Here is a 19,447-nt window from a genome sequence, read left to right on the forward strand (position 1 = left end):
TGGCTTAAGTGGGAGAAGGCTAGACTTGAGCACATAAAGTTTGGGACAGCACCTAGATCCTGAGTTCAAACTCCAAGACTGACCCACACGTGCACACACCCATAGACATAGACAGACAGACAGACAGACACATAAACATACATATACATACACACAACCCTAAAACACAAACTAGTACTGCCAAATAATAATAGCTAGCTGGAGAAATTAAATTAATAGTCTTAGTTTCTATCAGGAAAAACAAAGCAAAACAACAACAACAATAAAAAACTCAAACCAAAGCATCAGTTCCTTTCTGCTCTTTTTAAAGGTGATATCAGAGATGGCATTTTCAGAGCCACTTTCTGTCTCTCATCCCTCCTACCTCATCCTTTCTTGTAGTTGTCCTGGAGAAAATGACGAGAGTCTGTATGGAAGCTGAACTGTGTCCCGTGCAGGTTTGCGCACTGTGGACTGATTGCATCAAAGTTTTCCTTTCTCACACCCAGGTTGGGGTTGCATAGTTCTGGGAGGTGTGCTAGCTTAGGAGTTGTAATAACATGGAATGCTGGAAAAATTCCAGAAGTATTGGTAAATACAAAGGAGCTGGCTTCCTTTAGTGATTTCAGTACTTAGATTTAGGGGTAGAAAACTAAGTATATAGGTAACATAGCTTGGGAAATACAAAGAAAGAAATATTCTGACCATGTTTAGAATATGGATTTTAATTTCTGCCTTTCATTTCCCCAAAGACCAGGCAGGTAACTCAATCAGGAGGATTAAATTCCATTTGGGTGATATTAGTGAAAGAGCTCTCTTTTTCTTCCCTGTCCTGTTGAAAGATTTATTTGACCAGCCAAGGAATGTATGAGAAAAGCTGTCTTTGTACTTTGAGCTTTGAAGATTTTGTCGATATTATTATTAAAAATGAGAACACAGAATATGGGAAATTCAGAACTTATAGCTAAAGATGGAAACGTAGATCATAGAGTTTTTAGGAAGCTGATAGACTGCTCAGGAGAGGGGTTTAGAAATTACTTTGATGTTCCCTTGTGTATTCTCTCCCCCTGAAGCTTGTTGCCTTTAAACTGTGCGGCTTACAGAGCAAATATCCTGACAAATTGCTTTTAACTGTTGTGGACATCTAAAACACTTGTATCTCACCAGTAGTGCCATTAGACTTTTTTTTTTAAAATTTTTGCAAAGTACTTATTTATTTATTTATTATTTTATATTTTTTGCCAGTCCTGGAGCTTGGACTCAGGACCTGAGCATTGTCCTTGGGCTTTCTCCAGGCTTGAGTTCTACCACTTGAGCTACAGCACCACTTCCAGCTTTTTTCTATGTATGTGGTACTGAGGAATCAAACCAGAGTCTTTGTGTGTGCTAGGCTACCACTAGGCCAAACTCCCAGCCCCTTTGGAAAGAATTTATATGGGATGTATGTGTGAGCTGTAACTCCCTCCCCCACATCTCTCTCTTCTACCTCCACACCCATACCCCAAATCTCCACTGGAACACACAACTCACAGCAAGGAAAGGAAGAAGGAAACATGGGTGGAGGGACATTTTCTCTTGGCTATCTGAATTCTATTCCCACCCCCCACCCCACCTTCATCAAAGCACCAGTGAGCTGATTGACTTTACTCTCATCTCTGATCTCCAAGGAGAAACTCTTCCCTCTCTACTGAGGATCAAACTCAAGGCCTCTACTTGCTAAAAGCTCTACCACTTGAACCATGTCCCCAATCCTTTTGCTTTTAAGTTTGTTCTTCAGTTGGCCTTGGACCATGATCCCCTTACCTCTCTACCTTCTGTAGAGCTGGGGACTACAGGTAAGAAAATACCATACCCAGCCTTGGCATCATCCTTTAAGGCTGCTAAATTCATATTCCTGAGTCTCTCAATTTCTGCAGCGATCTGAAGGATCACTGAAGTCACCCCGGAGGCTCCTGCCTTGTGCTGTGACTCAACATCTCAACTATCTCCTGCTTCAATTTCCTCTTTCATCGTAATGGCAGACAGTCACTTCGCTTCCTGCTGTGCACAGCTCCATTTTTATGATTATAGGAGACCACAGAGCTGAATGTGACATAGACCTTTCCCTGTAGGGTGTTTATTGAAGAGCTAAGACACACACAAGCGTTAATATGGTATGAGAGAAGGGTCGCACCTGACTCTGTAGTGACAGCTTTTGGATTTTAAGACCACAGGTGATTTGCAACTGGGTTTTCTCCTGGAAAACAACACAGTTATCCTCCTTAGACCATGTGTGAACATGTTAGTGACTAAAATACAAAAGTTGCTAGAATTTTCTTCCTCTCTTAGGAGAGTTCCTTAAAGGGACCGTTTAGTGTGATGAATTGGCTCACTTAAGTTTCCGGTGTCAGATGTAGAGGCATCCTGGCAATATTTGTGGTTCACATTTGACCTGGTCCAGTATCCCCATAGGACTGTTCTACTTCATGCTAAATCTTTCTTTGGGTTTGTTTCTTATCTCTGCACAGCACCTGGGAAGGTAGTGATGTTCCCTGCACAGTTGTGTCATTGTCCTTTGAGCACACCTAGCACACTGTTATTACCAGAAGCAGACAGATGGATACTTGCCCACACATACTGGGGGCTGGTGGTCAGGGGAAACACATTTTCCTTCCTTCACACCCATAGGTGAGGAAGATGCTGTCCTTTATATGGAGATGAATCAACTGCTCTCTTTTCTAGTAAATCTTGGTTCCCTCAGCTCAGCTCAGCTTCAGCTCTTCTTCTTTTGGTCGGACTAGCATCCTTCCTTACCATCCCTTTGATAATCCTTTCTTCCTGTTCCCTTCTGACCTCCTTCCCTCTTAGAGCCTGAGGCAAGTTCATTACAGGTGAACTATACCCAAATCCCGGCTATTTCTTTACCAAAACAAAGGCCCTGGAAGACAGCAAGTTCAGAAAGTTTAGGAACACCAACTTGGCTCATTCCATTATATCCCAAATTACAGTAGTCACCCAACTAGTCATCCTGAGATGCTGGAGGAAGGGAAGGTTAGCAGATGGTTTTAGAATTAAATTACTGTTTGTCTTGGAAGAAATCAGGACTGAATTAATAGTTTTATCGTTATATCTTAAATGACTTTATTTTTTTAAAAAAGTGTGTTTCAGAGCACTTTTTGGCTCCACAGTAAAAGGGAGCAGAGGGCCAGAGGATTTCTGTGGACCTCCCTGGACTCATTCTCCTCTCCCCCCTCTCGCTCGCTCGCGCTCTCTCTCTCTCAGGTGCATGCACACACACACACACTCTTGGCCTTTTCCACTGTCAGCAGCCATCCCCAGGGTGGTACATTTATTAGAACTGATGAACTTAACTGGACAAGTCACTATTCCTAAAATCTGTAGTTTCCTTAAAAGTAAAGTAGAAGTTGTTACATTTAATATCATCAAATAGTGCTGAGATGATCATTTTATTAAACTCACATTTTGTCATATTAGTGCGTTTTCTTGTTTATTAAAAATGGCTGTGCATATGGTGGTGGGGTGAACTTATTCTCATCGTAACTCTACATGGTGGATGTCATACTATAGACTATGCAGTGGAGGATAAACTCTCACCAAGCCAGCCACATTTTTACATAGATGTTTAAGGTGAGACACACCCAAATGTGAAGTGTCTGGCCCAGAATTAGAAATATGGATCATTGCCCACAAAACAAATATTTTTCTCAGTTTGAAGCTCGTTGGCTGGTATAGGCATTGAATCTTGGCCTCTCTGCTTCAGGCTTTACAAAGCTGAGGTGAGGATTTGTCAGTAATGAGTGAAGACTGAGTATTTGAATTCCATCTTCCTCCTGTCCTCCCCTTTTTCTGTGCCTATCAAGAGATCAGGTTGGCCTACGTTGGAGGTAAACATAGTACCCTGCCAACATAAAGTGATTTAGAAATGCTAATGTATTTTACCAAGCTGGAGTTTCTAGCGTATGTATTTTTTTTTCTTTCCTCCCCACCCTGTAGCGTATGTATTTTAAAGCATCATAAAGCATATACCTGTCATGTTAAGGAATGTGCCCAGGGCAAGTATCAAAGCCCTGCTGTGGGAGTCTGGGAGAGTGTTTTGCTGTGTTATAGGGTTATATACCTGACAGCCTCCACAAGGCTTGGGCTTCTGGCAGGGTGTGGTTTATAAATATCAAAGCAATCTTATTTATTAACAGAAGAATTCCTGCTAAGTTAGTGGGTGTCTTTCACCCTGGATAGATCTGCTTGAGTTAGGGAATCAAGTTGACCCATCAAGTGAGCAAGAGACAGTCCTCTGAGCTCAAGGGAGGATAACTGCTTACATTGCAAAGCTCTTTGGTATTTCTGGCTTCTTTGAAAGACAAGTTTCCTAGCCCCACAGCATCACTGGCTCAAGGTAAAATATTTAAAGCCACTTTGGTAGCCTATTTTATGTTTAATTTCTTTCTCTATGGTAATAGTTTTCCTTGGATGCTAGTAAGTCTTGTTTCTTACAAAGTTAAATATTTAAAATTTGGTGATTCTTTTTTTTCATCAAGTATTTTGGCAAAGAAACAAAATGACCATGAGAGTGGTTCTGCACCACTTAAATATTTCCTGAAAACAGACAAATTTTGTGATTTTAAAAAAATTGAATTCAAACATTTATGCATTTTAGAGGTTCAAGGATGCAGCTCAGTGGTACAGCGTTCACATTATGTGTTCAAAGTCATAGGTTCAATCTTCAACACAAAAAACAAAAATTATATTTTAAATAATTTTAAATAGTGGAAGTAGCTGACTGTTAAATGTATATTTCTATCATTTAAAGTCATCTATCTTAAATGAATGAGAAAGTAAGAAGTTAAATAGTGCCTTCATTCACTCAAAATAAGAAATTATTCCTAGAAGCTGAAAAAAGAAAAAAAAAACCCACATCCAGTTATTCCACATTAGTGTTTTCTTGACACAAGAGTTGGACTGCGAAAGCAGCACGAGATTGAGGTTGCACAGGCATTAGATTGAGTATTGGCTTTGCCATGTTTCTGTGAACATGGTGGGTAAGTTCTTGAATCTCACTGTAATTCTGGTATGGTCAAATGCCTTTTGTCATTACCTTAAAACATGAAGTACAGGGCCTTTTCAAGACACTCAGGAACTCCAGAGCTCATAGATGCTGGAATCTGTTTTTTTGGCTGTTGTTTGTTTTCACTGCTGCCAAGGTAACGTGTGGGTGCATGTGTGTATGTGCACATGCGTGTCATATGTGCAGTGTGTCACGTGTGCACCCATCATCAACAAGCCCTTCTATTCTGTGCTCAAGACTATTTCCATTGCCTTGCAGGTGTTTTCCAGAGGGCCACATCTGGCATGGATGCCTCTGTCCCTTCTACCTGCAGGAGCACAGGTGGTAGCGTGACTGTCCCATCACCAAGCTGCTAAAGCCATCTCAGGGGCGTGCGTGCCAGGATAGGAGGGCGGAAGCCCAGGCACAGAGCCATGCCTTTCGGCCTGAAGCTCCGCCGGACCCGGCGCTACAATGTCCTGAGCAAGAACTGCTTTGTCACCCGGATCCGCCTGTTGGACAGCAATGTTATTGAGTGCACACTGTCAGTGGAAAGCACAGGGCAAGAGTGCCTGGAGGCTGTGGCCCAGAGATTGGAGCTACGCGAGGTAAGCCATAGTTAGTGTAAGTGCACCTGTCTGAGTGTTGGGGTTGGAAATTGTGAAGAATTCCCTAAAGGAACCAGCCATCTATGCTTTGGGACTTGTGATGTCATTGTCTTTCAGTGGATCAGGAGACCCGAGTGAGAGAGATTCACCTAGAGTCACCACGCTAGGGCATCACCTGGAACTTGCCCTCGGCCTGGGGTGCTGGGTTCCCCTTTTGCTTTCTGCTTTAGGGAGGTCTAGGGAGAGATGAAAGTGAGACTCTGAACAGAATCCTTCTCTCTCATGACAAGAACTGAGTGGGCAGCTGGTGTTTTGACTTTAGGGCTGTATCTCAAGGAGAAAACACCCACATACAGGTTGGGTGCAGCTGCTTTTTGTTTGTTTCTATATTTTCCTCTCTAAAAAAAAAGAAGAAAAAGAGAAAAAGCATTTAAAGTGAGCGTTACCAGTTAGAGTTTTGGTGAGAGGTTTTTGGGTTTTTAGGGGTTTTTTTGGTGGTAAGTGGGATTGAATTTTGAACTGAATGTTTGATAGGCAGGAGCTCTACTACTAGAGCCATGGCTGCAACCTCTTTTCGTGGTGGGTATTTTTCAAGATAGGAAAATAAACCTGGGTTTAAACATAGGTTTACTTGAGATATGGTCTTCCTACTTGAGTTTTCTGGCATTTGGGAGAGTGACAGGTGCATGTCACCGCATGCTCTGCTTCTGGTTTTCTGATGGTTAACTGGAGATAAGAGTCCCATGCATTTTCCTGCCTAGGCTAGCTTCGAATCATGATCCTCAGATCTCAGCTTCCTGAGTAGCTAGGATTATAGACGTGAGCCACTGGTGGCTGCCTGTCCAACTTAATTTTGTATGCTCTGTCCTTGAACTCATCTCCTGATTGCCACCACCTTAAGTGAAATTCCAGGCCCAGCTGGAGAGAACTTTTAAAATGAAGATTTGATCCTCTAAAGATATCTTTGGTATGAAGCATCTTCCCTTGAGCCACAACCCCACATCCTGTTTTCTAGAGATTAGGTGGATATAAGAGTCTCATGGCTTTGTAGTGGCTGGGCTGACTTTGAACTTTGATCCTCATATCTCAGCCTCTTGAGTAGCTAGGATTACAGGTGTGAGCCATCACACCTGTTTTAAAGCAGGCTTTATTTTTATTTAAAAATTTTTGTCGCAGAGACTTCCTATGGACCCCACATGTACCCCACCCAGCGTACCACAGGCTTGGGAACCATAGCATGCTTGTGGTCATGTATACTAGAGTTCAGTCTGTTTCTGTTAATGTAAACCAAAAGGGGGGTGGGGAGGAAAACTGGGAGAAAAACATCGGAGAGGCTATCAATGTGCAATAAGAAATATACTCACTACCGTACTTATGTACTAATCCCTCTGTACCTCACCCTGAGAATAAAAAAAAATTGGAAAAATTGAAAAAAAATTTGTATTTTAGAGCAATTTTAGGTTCACAGAAAAATTGAGCCACAGACACGGTGAGTTCCCATTTTCTTGCTTCACTGACTCATGAATCTTCTCCCCTGATGTCAGCTAGCCTCCCCCACCAGAATGGTTTCTTGTCATTATATAAGCTATATGTTAGAGCCTGTTGCCTCCTTTGGGGTCACTTTTGGAGCTGTGCATTCTGTAGGATGGACAGATATTCTGTGGTCTGTGTGGTGGACCAGATGAGGGCTTCATTTGTTTTCAGTGCACTGATGTACTTTTCAGTTCATGGGAACTCCATGGCATTCTCGAGGGCCCAGGTCTAGTTCTTGTGGGCAGCGAATGCAGTCTGGTTTGTGTGTGACAACATGTCTTTTCCAAGATGTTCTAGAATTTCGAGAAAAAGACAGCCAAGATGCAAGGCATGGGAGACAGTTCAGGCTGAGAGGCCTAGAAGCGGGAAAGAGTATGGTATGTTCAAAGAAGGGCAGAGTTTTGGTTGCACTGATCTGTTTGTACATGTTGAATGGCAGTGAAGAGCGATGGGCTGAGGGCCATCATTAAATAATTATTTAATTATTCTTTGTGAAATCTGTCACAAAGAATAATTAAATAATTGTCAACTTATTTGGGTGGGGGGTGGGGGCAGTACTAGGGTTTGAATTCAGGGTTTTATGCTTGCTAGGTAGATACTCTACTATTTAAATGGTCCTTCCTCCCCACTCCATTTTTCTCTCTCTCTCTCTTTTCTTTTCTTTTTTTTTTTTTTTTTGTGCCGGTTCTGGGGCTAGAACTCAGGGCCTGGGCATTTTCCTGGACATTCTCAAGGCTAGCACTCTACCACTTGAGCCATAACACCACTTCTGGCTTTTTTTTTCCTGTGTATGTACCGAGGAATGGAACCCAGGGCTTTGTGCTTGTGAGGTGAGCACTCTACCTTTAGGCCCCTCAGGCCTTTTGATACTGGTTATTTTTGAGATAGCCCTGCTTGTCCCCTTTCTTTAAATCTAGCTTTTCCTGTTGAGGTAGGGTCTGCAAAGTTTTCTCTTTTCCCCAAGGCTAGCCTGGCAGCCTACAACATAGCTGAAATGACAAGCATGTATCATGGTGCCCAGCTACTACTAGTTGGGGTGGCAATCTCATGAACGTTTTGCCTAGGTCAGATTTGAACTGTGATCATCCTGCTCGTAGCCTTCTGAGTGACTAGGATTACAGATGTGAATTGCCGGTGCATGGCTTTGTCATTTATGCCCGTTTGATGTATCATCTACTGTGTCAAGCACTTTCTGTATATCAACTCATGTACTTCTCATAACAAGTCTGGGCATGTAGCTGGGGAGATGAGAACTCAGGGTGATACCCTACTGTAGTCCTCTACTGACACATTGTGAGGCTGGTTTGAAACAGTGGTGTGCAGTAGGAAGAAAGGATCACAATCAGATGCGTTGGGAACCACTCTAAAAAAGTGTGGGAGGGGCATTAGGGCTAAGTTTGTATGTCAGTGGTATGGCATTTGACTAAAGTGCATGAGGCTCAGGATTTGATCCTTAGTGCTGCAGTACCAGGTGTGTGTGTGCGTGTGCGTGTGTGTGTGTGTGTGTGTGTGTGAGAGAGAGAGAGAGAGAGAGAGAGAGAGAGAGAGAGAGAGAGAGAGAGAGAAGCAGAGACAGAGACAGAGAGAGAGAGAGAGACAGAGTGAGAGTCTTACAGTTATCTTAGCCTTGTAGTAGACACTTAAGAATTTTGGGGGGAAATAGAAGACTGCTTATGAAGAGGAAAGTCATCAGAGAACTCAAGGGAACAAGCTTGACAGAATTTCTTTCACCTCTTAGGAAAAGAACCCAACAGTAGAATAGAAGGGAGGGAGGGATTAGAGGAATAGGAGGGAATAACAACAAAAATCTTGGCAAGAGGCAACTTGTTTAAAGGTCAGAAAAAATTAGGTATGAATTTCTAGCTGGAAACTGTTATGGAAGAGATTTAAGAGATATGGGGGACTCTAGAACTTAGAATTCTGGCATTATAGTTACAACATATCTGGATGCAGGGCTTTAAAACTTTTCCTTCTCCCACATGGACTATAAGATGGAACTTTGATGTGTATCTATAAAATAGGGCTGTTGGGTTTATAGAAGGGACACTATTATCACTTCAGTTTGCAAATCACTGTCACTGACTAAAAATGTAGTTGCAATGTTGTCTTCTAACTAATTCACATATTTAAAAGTAAACATTGGGCCGGGAGTTTGGCCTTGTGGTTGAGTGCTTGCCTAGCATGCACAAAGACCCAGGTTCGACTCCTCAGTACTACATACATAGAAAAAAGCTGGAAATGGTGCTGAGGCTCAAGTGGTAGAGCTCTAGCTTTGAGAAAGTCCAAGGTCAATGCTCAGGCCCTGAGCTCAAGCCCAGGACTGGCAAAAAACAAAACAACAACAAAAAAGTAAACATTGTGGGCCCTCTATATCCTTGGGGTGCTGTTCTGTGAGTTCAACTAATTGTGGAGAGAAAATATTTATTTTTCTGTGTGTGTGTGTGTGTGTGTGTGTGTGTGTGTGTGTGTGTGTGTGTGTGTTATGGGATTTGAACTCTGGGCCTGGGTGCTGTCCATGAGCTCCTCAGCTCAAGGCTATTGCCCTACCTCTTGAGCCACAGTGCCACACCTGGAGATAAAAATATTAAGAAGAAATTGCATCTGTCCTGAATACAGTCTTTTCTCTTATTATTCTACACTCGACAGTACAATATAGCAACTACTTACATCGTATTAAGTATTACAAGTCATCTAGGAATGACTGTACAAGATGCCATGTGGGTTATATAAACACTGTGCCATTTTGTATATGGGACTTGAACACCTATAGATGTGGTATCTGAGGAGTTCCCTGAACGAGTAACCAGGGTTGTCTGTATATTTTTTGCATGTTATGCCAGATATAACTGTGTTTGTAAGTCCCTTTAGAATAAGTATGAAGTCGACACTGTTGGCATGAAGAGAATGCCACTGGCATAAACTTAGTAACTGCTGGTGGCAAGTGGAAGAGGGGAAACTTAAATGGACTGCCAGTGGGGCCATCAACTGTTTACCTCTTTCCGATTGTCTTCTGAGATTTAAACACTCTAGAAAACAGATACACAAAGAGCATGTGCCCTCTCTGTGAGCTAGGCAGTGAGTAGTGATGAACAATGTGAGGTTGGACTAACTGTCTCAGTTTGAACCCTGGCTTTACTATTTAGTAGCTATGTAATGTTCCTTAGTTGCTTAATTACCCTGTACTTCCATTATTTTTTCTTCTGTAAAATGGAAATAGTAACTATAGGGACCCTCTGTGAGTTATCGGGGGAGTCATAGAGTTGAGCAAAGTTGGCATAGTGGCATGGTGCCTGGCACACAGGAATGTTGGCTGGGGCCATCTTTTCAGGACACCATAAAGGCCCCCTAGCCTCTGTAAGAAAAACTCCCAGGGACTGAGTTCGGGGTTTTTTTTTCCCCTAAGTTTGCTTGTTCCATTTTTAGATGGCTTCAATAATTAAATACTGCCATCTGATACTGAGAGAAGAATAGCAAAGTCTTTAATTCCTTTTAGAGCAATTGAGAATCACACTGTCCAGTGTGCAGTAGCCTTTGGACTTGGATTGCTGGGTAGTTTGACAGTGTGTGGTGAGTGTAAATCATTTTGAAGACTTAGTAGTAAAATTGAAAGTCAATGTTCTTAATAATTACTTTTATAGTGATTATAGCTTCCAATGGTAATATTCTGGATATATCATTTACAATAAATTTATTAAAATTAGTTTCATTCTTTTCTGCTTTTTCAAACATACTGTTAATGAAGACTTTTAAAGTAGACTGCTAAGGTAGGAGGAGATTTCTGGTTTTTGTATGTGAAGATGACAATGTAAAATCTTATCTTTGTGTCAACCTTATAATGAAAATTGACACCCATGTCTTCATCCTTCTAAGCAGGGATTGCAGGTAAAATACCTTCTCCAGTCTTCTTGTAAGTCTTTATCAGTAACCACACCTCAGGAGTGATTCCATGAGTACAACATTGGCCTCTGGTGTCTGAGTTACTCTTGCTGCCTCCTTTTCTGTATTTTCATTAAGAAAATGGCTAGAAAAAGGAACACAGTACCTTTGTTCATTAGAGATGTGTTTACCCAGGGTAGAGTTAGGTTGTACACAAGTTGGACTCTACAGTTATAATAACGTACAGTGTCCTGCTTTCCAAAGCTGCTGGAATGGCATGTGCTGTTTCACAGCTGGTATGTGTGACCTTTTGAAGTATTTTTTTTCATGCCCTAGTGAAACTAGTGTTTATATTTAACCCTTCTGTGTTTTATATGGAAGCATACCAACTCTCATTTTTTAACTAGGTAAGCAAGTAAGCTCTTAATTCTCAGTGTAAGATATTTCAAACTTTTGGATGATTTAGCTCTTAAATATGTTTGCAATAAGATCAAAGTCCCTTGATCATCTATAACCAAGATAATCTATAACCCTTTCAAAGACCTTTAAAGCCATGTTATGCGTCTTGAACTAGAAAAGCAAAAGCCTTAAAAAATCCTTTTCCTTTGAGTGCCAAGTGCCTTGTACCTATAATCTTACCTACTCAGAAGGGTGAGATTTGAGGATCGGGGCTTTTACCTCCAGTTAACTACCAGTAAGATGGAAATGGAGTTGTGGTTCATGTGGTTGATTATCAAAGCTGAGGGAAAATGCCTGAGTTTAAGCCCCAATACCAACACCCCCTGGCCCCATGCAATCACACACACACACACATATACACACAGCCCTTTCCAATCAATATTTAATGTATGTCTTTATAAATACATAATGAAACGCAGAAAATGTAGCTTGGTGGTGAAGCACTTAGGTACCACTCACAAATCCCTGGATTTGAGTCCTGAAACCACGAGGTGGTGGGGCACGTAGGGTTGGGGGTAAGGAAACAACTTTGGGGCTGGCCATGTAGCTTAGTGGCACAAAGCTTGCCTAGGGCACTCAACCCTGGGTTTGTTCCTCAACATCACAACCAACAGCACTCAACTATACTTCCTAATATTTTTAATAGACCTTTTTTTAGTTCAATTTTAGATTCATAACAAAATTAAGCAGAATGTATAGAGATTGCTCTGTCGACCCCAAACCACTTTTAAAGGCCCTTCTCTTTGCACTGCACTGGAAGATAGGACATTTCTCTTTTCTTTTCTTTTCTTTTTGCTGCCATTCCTGTGGCTTGAACTCAGGGCCTGTGCACTGCCTTTGGGCTTTCTCAAGACAAGAGCCCTACCAGTTGAGCCACAGCACCATTTCTAGCTTTTTCTATGTATGTGATACTGAGGAATCGAACCTAGGTCTTCATGCATCCTAGGCTAGCACTCTACCACTAGGCCAAGCTCCCAGCCCCAAGATAGGATACTTCTGACACTGAGGTAGTGATACATTCTTCTACCACTGAAGATTCTGGGAATATGTTAATGCATTGATCCATTCATGCTTCCTCTGCTAAATTGCAAAGTCCCAAACCAAATAAGCCAGGAAACTAGTTGCAAGAAAAAACTTTATTCTCGCATGCTATTCCTTCATTATATAATTATAATGCATTTTTTGTAATTGGTTTGGAGATATAGTTCCTCTATCCAGAACATGGTATGTTCATCATTTGTTTCATCATTTGAAAACTCACAGCAGCAGACTCGTGTCAAAAAACTGACAGAAAAAACAAACAGACATACAAAAATCAAAGGAAGGAAAGGGCCTTATAGTTTGCCTAGAGGTATCTTAGGATACATCAGACATAACCAAGCATTTTAGCCAACACTCAAGGCCATATAATGAGCTTGAGCTTTGGTCATAGAAGAAGTGATATTTTTCACTTGGCAGTATCTGTCATGGTTTCCACAATTATACAGTAATGTTGTAAAACTCAGTTAACAAACCCAAGTTAGAGTCTACATTGGCAACTTAGTTGTACTGATCTCGTGTAATCACCCTCGCTGGATGGGATTAATAGTCCCTCAGACAGCACACAGAAACTTGTTGGGTGCCGATGGCTCTGATTCTGTGTCCTGTGAGGCACTCTACAGAAATAGCAGAATAGAAGAAGATGTGTGGATTTGGGGTGGTGATTTTCCTTGGGTATAGTTTCAAGCACTACTGTGATCTTGGGAATCTTCAATGTGAGCTTTCTTGATTGGGTTACCAGGTTTGGCATTTTCTAGCCAAGAATAGGACATAGAAATGGTTGCCAATTGATTATCTGCCTCCTCCAATCCTAGCCTGCAACGGGGAACCCCATTTCTGGAGGAATTTTATAACTATTTCATCAGCTGAAATTGCATAGCGAGTCACTGTGCAATGTGCTGTGTTTTGGAAAATGCTGTATTATTAAGCCACAGCAGCAATAGCAACAACAAAAATCTTATGCCATGAATTAAGGTTTGAGTAGTTTGCTTTCTAATTTAGAATCCTAGCATCTTAGTTATAGCTCATGTTATTGCCCCATTTTGCGTTCTCTATTGTGCTTCATTACCCTCTACATTTGCATTTGTACATGTAAATGTGTGCTCTGTGGGGATATTCTTTCACTGGGCTTCCCCCCTCCCCTGCCCCAGGAGGTCAGATCTGGTTAAATGATCTAAAGGAGAGAAAATGAATAAAAAGGAATTTGAAACATTATTAGCCTTTAAGACCTAGGAGCAATAAAACCATAGTGTGTTACAAATTTGAATGAATGCTATAGTTAGAATGAAGTAGAGATCACAAAAATCTCCCCCAAGTGACAGAATTACTTTTAGTGAAACACGAGACCTTATGGTTCTGTTTAGTCTGTTAAGCAGTTGTGGAGCTTGGGCTTCCTTCTGTCCACCTATGCTCATAAAAAGGCTCCCTTTCAACTATAATAATTATATAGCATGTTACAGTTTATACATATCACTTCATTTATTATATATAAACATTCAGAGTATGCCCTGAGACTTTTCAATGGTGCTGTCTTACGTAATTTAATTCCATAATGGGAATTATACATGCTATAGAACTGCTTTCAACCTTTTTCAAGCAAGTTTGCTGAGTGAAATACCCAGTTATCTCATTTTGAGGTTAACAGTAAGCCTGTTTCATACATCCCTGAGGATAGCATCAGACAGGTCATATTTCTACTGTTCATTTAGAGGAGTCATTGTTTTGTGTTTATTTTTCTTTTATTCCTTGTAGATGACCTGACTTCTACTTTTGCCTGTATTTTTTTGAAAAAAAATTGTTTTTAGATAACTTCTGTTTTCTAAGTCTATGGTTTATAGGTGAGTTAATCAACATTCCATTGCTCTAACATATATCCGAGATCACCAGTTTATAAAGAGACAAAGTTTATTTTGGTTTGTAGTTTTTTTCCTTAAAATTTGCTTTTAGATTAAACATTGTTTGCTGATTCTATGGTTTGTAGATGAATCAATCAGCTTTCTGTTGCCATATAATGTATACCCAAAGAGAAGAACAGTATTTTGGTTTAGGTTCCAGTCCACAGTCAATTGGTTCCATTACTCTGGGCTTATGGCCAGGTAGTATGTTCTGGTAGGAGTGGATAGAAGAATATAACCAGGCACCTCACAGTCAAAGAGATGATGAAAGGACTGGGGACTTTACAATCCCCCCCTCCAATAACCTAAAGACCTTCCATTAAGCTTTACCTCTTAAAGGTCCCACCACCACTCAGTAGTGTGAAGCTGAGGACCAAGCCTTTAGGTGACTTTGAGTGACAGATCCAATTTTTGGCAATAGGGCTATTAAAACAGATGAGAAAGACTAATGCAGTTTGCCTTTTGCTGGAGGAACAGGAGGAGGAGGAGGAGGAGAAGGAGGAGGAGGAGGAAAAGGAGAAGGAGGAGGAAAGGAGAAGGAGGAGGAGGAGGAAAAGGTGAAGGAGGAGAAGGAGGAAGAAGAGAAGGAGGAGGAGGAAGAGGAGAAGGAGGAGGAGGAAGAGGAGAAGGAGGAGGAGGAAGAGGAGAAGGTGGAGGAGGAAGAGGAGAAGGTGGAGGAGGAAGAGGAGAAGGAGGAGGAGGAAGAGGAGAAGGAGGAGGAGAAAGAGGAGAAGGTGGAGGAGGAGGACATAGGAACAGGAGTAGTAGCAGCTAAGCGGTGTCTGCCACAAAAGGCATTGCTTATGAGGTCTTTACTGTGTGCCAGCATGTAAGTGAGGGGCAGTCTCTAACATTTCCAGCCTGTAGGTGAAAATTTCTAGCGTTCTTATTTTCCAGGTGAGAGAACACTGCCAAGTGGTGGGCTCAGTAACTCACCCATCACTCCTGATGTACATTAGTGCAAATTCTAGGAGATAAACTTCCTTCAGAGTCTGTTTTCTTCCTTTTCAGCACATTTTATTTCTTCTGTGTTTTCACTCCTGGACTCACTGAAGCTAGGAGATGAGCAGTGGGGGTAGGAATTCACTCAGTTTGTCTGTGTGGCTGGAATTATCATCTGGGTTCTTGGTTGTTGGCATTTTGTAGCTTGAGTAATGTATGAATTTCTGCTGTGAACTTGCCCTTTACAACATCATAGAAGAAAGGGAATCCATTACAAAAAAGAAAGAAAGAAAGATCCTTTTAATAGCCGAGGCTGCAGCTTTCTGTAGACAAGGGCACACCTGGTTTGCTAGTAAAGCCAGAGCCGAAGCTTCATTAGAAATTTCAGCAGGGCAGGAGCAGGGATGGTCTTCAGAACGTTGAGGGCAGCCAGTGTGAGTGGAACGTCAACATCAGAACACCTTTGGAAACCAAACTTCGTAATGAAAACATTCTTTTGAAGGCAGATTTCCAGGTGTGCTGAAAACCATCCTAGGCTGTAATTGAAATATTAAAAAAGAAATCTTCAAAAGCACTGGTCTACTTCTTTGGGGGGTGATTATTGTGTTAATCCTGAAATCCTAGGGCGAATTAATATGAAGACAAGATTGGGTGCATGAAAGTATGTGTTTTAATCATTTCACATGTTGTTCAGGACTAAATGGGTGGCAGCTTCAAGTTGAGGGGTGACAACCTTGCTTTTATCTATCAAATCCCACTGTAATCTCCCAAGAATAGCCATCAGAGGCTTGTAAGGCAGCTGTGCAGAGAAGAGCCTTATTCTCTCAAAGCTTGATATGGCAAGCGGTTCATGTATAATAAAGTGATACGGGTCACTGCTTCTAAAGTACTTCATTGAAAGCTTGAAAACAATGCACATCTTTTTATTGTTGTTGTTGTTAAAACCTGTACGGTGCAGACATGACAGCACAGTTGGCAGAAGGTTTTATCTCCAGAACGGAGTAGTAAATTCTTCAGTTACAGGTGTGAGAGCTGTGTTAGCCTTTGCCAGCTTGCTCTATTGGAGATCATGGGGAATTGAGAAAGCACGGAGGAAAGTCAGCCTTCATAACTTAGAAGGAAATGTCTGCAGTTTCTTCTACCCTGCAGGAACCTCCTTATCAAACCCTAGAGCACACAGCAACACTGGGTAGTAGTAACCCTGCATCTGGATGCTATCTATACAATACCATGTTGCACTGGTACAACTTCTTTTTACTTGAACCCAGGCTTAGAAAGTAAAAGCTGGCTCCTTGTGTATAGTCAGAGGAACTGAGGGTAATGACATAGGGGCTGGAGCCTCGCTTGCTGTGTGGTCTTGGGATGCTTGTGGTAAGCACACACTGATGGTGATTTTATCCTTTTATCTAGACCCACTACTTCGGCCTTTGGTTTCTCAGCAAGAGCCAGCAAGCAAGATGGGTGGAGCTGGAGAAACCTCTGAAGAAACATCTGGACAAATTTGCTAATGAGCCTCTGCTTTTCTTTGGAGTCATGTTCTATGTGCCAAATGTGTCATGGCTTCAGCAAGAAGCCACAAGGTAGGGAGATTATTTCCCCCCCACCCCCCCAAGTTCCATTTAAGGGTGGGGACTAACAATGAGGCTTCCAAAAAAGCAGATGAGCTGGTGTGTGTGTGTGTGTGTGTGTGTGTGTGTGTGTGTGTGTGTGTGTGTGTGTGTGTGTGATCTGTACTAGCACACATGGTGGAGAAGTTAGTGGTTGCTTCGAGGTTATAGAATTTTGTATGAATCTATGGATCTAATCCATAGATTTTTGTTGCATTGGTAAGGCAGTTGTGACCCTGAGCCAGGTAGAATTTTGTGTCTGATATTATAGAAGTGTGGTTGGGGGATGGTGAGTAAAATGGGTGTGCTACTTACTTAATAAAAGTTAATCACCCAAGATGGATGCCAGTGGCTCACACCTGTAATCCTAACTACTCAGGAGACTGAAACCTGAGGATTGTGGTGTGAAGTCAGCCCAGGCAGGAAATTCCATGAGACTCTTATCTCCAATTAACCACCAAAAAGTTGGAAAATGAGGCTGTGGCTCAAGATGGTAGAGTGCTAGCTTTGAGCAAAAAAGCCCAAGGACAGTGCCCGGGACTAGAGTTCAAGCCCCACAACCAATTAAAAAAAAAAAAACCCTCAAAATGTTAGCCACCCAATTCTCTTGTTATCCATCTTTCCCTCAAATACTCCCTTCCCCCAATATGCCATTGGGCTTTCTATTGGGACTGGGAAGGTAACTGAGAATGAGAGTGAGGTGAAGGAGGAAAATGTTGAGAGGTCAAGAGATTGATTGTCTTGGGTTAAATAGTAGAGAATGGGAAGTTAGCAGTAGACAGACCTGGGTATTTGCCTCACTCTACTGTGTCTTGGAGAAACTATCTGCTATATTTGCAGTTCTTTGTAAGAGTTCATAAAATTCTGATGGCTTTTGATTCAGCGGGTGAACCAAGAAGACTTCTGGTGTCAGTGCCATGTACTTAGTGATAGGCATATAGCATGCAAATACTGGGAAGCTTCCTTACAAAATGGATATTTTTAGTAGGAAAGGAACCATGTGGGCCCACCTTTCTCTAACCTTGACCTTCAGAGTGCTTGGGAAACCAGGAAAAAAATACGCTTTAGAAGAACAGATAGTGATGGTTTGTTGTGTGGATTTTAATTTCTGGAATAAGGGTAGGGTACATTTGAGATTTTCACATGTATTTCTGATAGTCTCTGTTTTCTCTTTACTATTATTTTTTTAAACAATACTATTGTTAACTAGGTAGTATGTGTGAAAATGGAGGACATGTGTTAGCTCATAGCCCAACTCTAAACACCTCCAGGTGTGGGGTTCAGTCATTCTTAGGAGTCATTTGGAGTACTCTCTTATATACTGTGACACACTGTTTTCAAGTTATGTTCCTTATCCAAGTCTGTGCTATAGAAAGAAAGCAATTAAATCTTTCAAATGGAGAAGTTTCCATTGGATTTTGAGTCCTCCTTGGGTGCTTTACACTGTACTAGTAACATAATATCCAGTTGTTTCTAAGCTACTGGATCATTAAAAGAAATCCCCAAAATGGCAAGGCTAAAACACAATTATGAATTAGTAACTATTGAAGAAAGTGTGTAAGGATAATGAATAGTCAGTAATATTAAGATGTAATGTCTGTTACTGAGAGAGCAATTAAAGTGCTGAGGGACTCAGAAATGGTGCGTTATGAAGTTAAAGAAAAAGGGTTGAGTAAAATTTTGAAAACAGCTTTCAAGATACAGCAGTTGCCTTTAGAAGTCTAAAGACTCTTGTCAGGAGAACTCTGTGTTAACTCTGGAGAGCAAAATGAAGAACTACAGTAAGCAAAGTTTAAAGAGTTAAAATAGGATGGCTATTTGGCTCAACATAACACAGTTTCTAATAGCTGAAGCCATATAAAAAGTACAAGAGGACTTGTTAAAGGCTGAGAACCCTGGGCATATTATAGAGCAAAGATGGAATACTTGTTTGGTATATTACAGAGGAAGATTACTATGTTAGAATGGATCAGTGATTTCTCAGATCAAGCTCCACTTATAATATGTAGCAGGAACATTTATTGTGAATATGGATTTGAATTGGAATGCCTAAGGCTGGAGGCCAAGAAATGAGATATTGTTCAAATAGGACTCCTCAGGCGATTCTGGTACTTGTTCTAAAACACTACATGTTTAATATTCTTTCAGATAAGTAAATTTAAAGCTCTATTACTTGACTGTCATTATTTGAATTCATAAAGTAACAAGTATTTATACTTCAAAATGTAAGTTGTAGAGTAGGAACCATTGGAGGTGGTGAAAACATTCTTTTGCTGTAAGATTTCTTTTGGTCAACTAGCCCAGTCCATATTAAAATAAAGGTTAACAAGGAGGGAAAAAAGTATTTTCCCGTGCAGGATTTTGAAGCATGTTGTTCCTCTAATCGGAGCAGAAAAACCAACCACTATCCCAAACAACAACAACAACAAAATCATACATTGGAATGAACCCATGTTGGTTTCAGGATTA

General features: G+C 41.2%; 1 protein-coding gene across 1 annotated transcript in view; it reads left to right on the plus strand.

The window, feature by feature from the left end:
* The window catches only part of LOC150058398 (tyrosine-protein phosphatase non-receptor type 14-like), a 146,308-nt gene that overhangs the window by 50,085 nt on the left and 76,776 nt on the right, over positions 1-19,447 (plus strand). The window contains exons 2-3 of the mRNA XM_090341202.1: positions 5,300-5,628; positions 16,782-16,951. Coding sequence (XP_090197328.1) covers positions 5,455-5,628; positions 16,782-16,951 — 344 coding nt within the window. The 5' untranslated portion in view covers positions 5,300-5,454. The remainder of the gene's footprint in view (positions 1-5,299; positions 5,629-16,781; positions 16,952-19,447) is intronic.

The sequence above is a fragment of the Megascapheus bottae genome, chromosome 10 (assembly GCF_031878675.1).
Source record: "Megascapheus bottae isolate mThoBot1 chromosome 10, mThoBot2.hap1, whole genome shotgun sequence".
Lineage (NCBI taxonomy): Eukaryota > Metazoa > Chordata > Mammalia > Rodentia > Geomyidae > Megascapheus > Megascapheus bottae.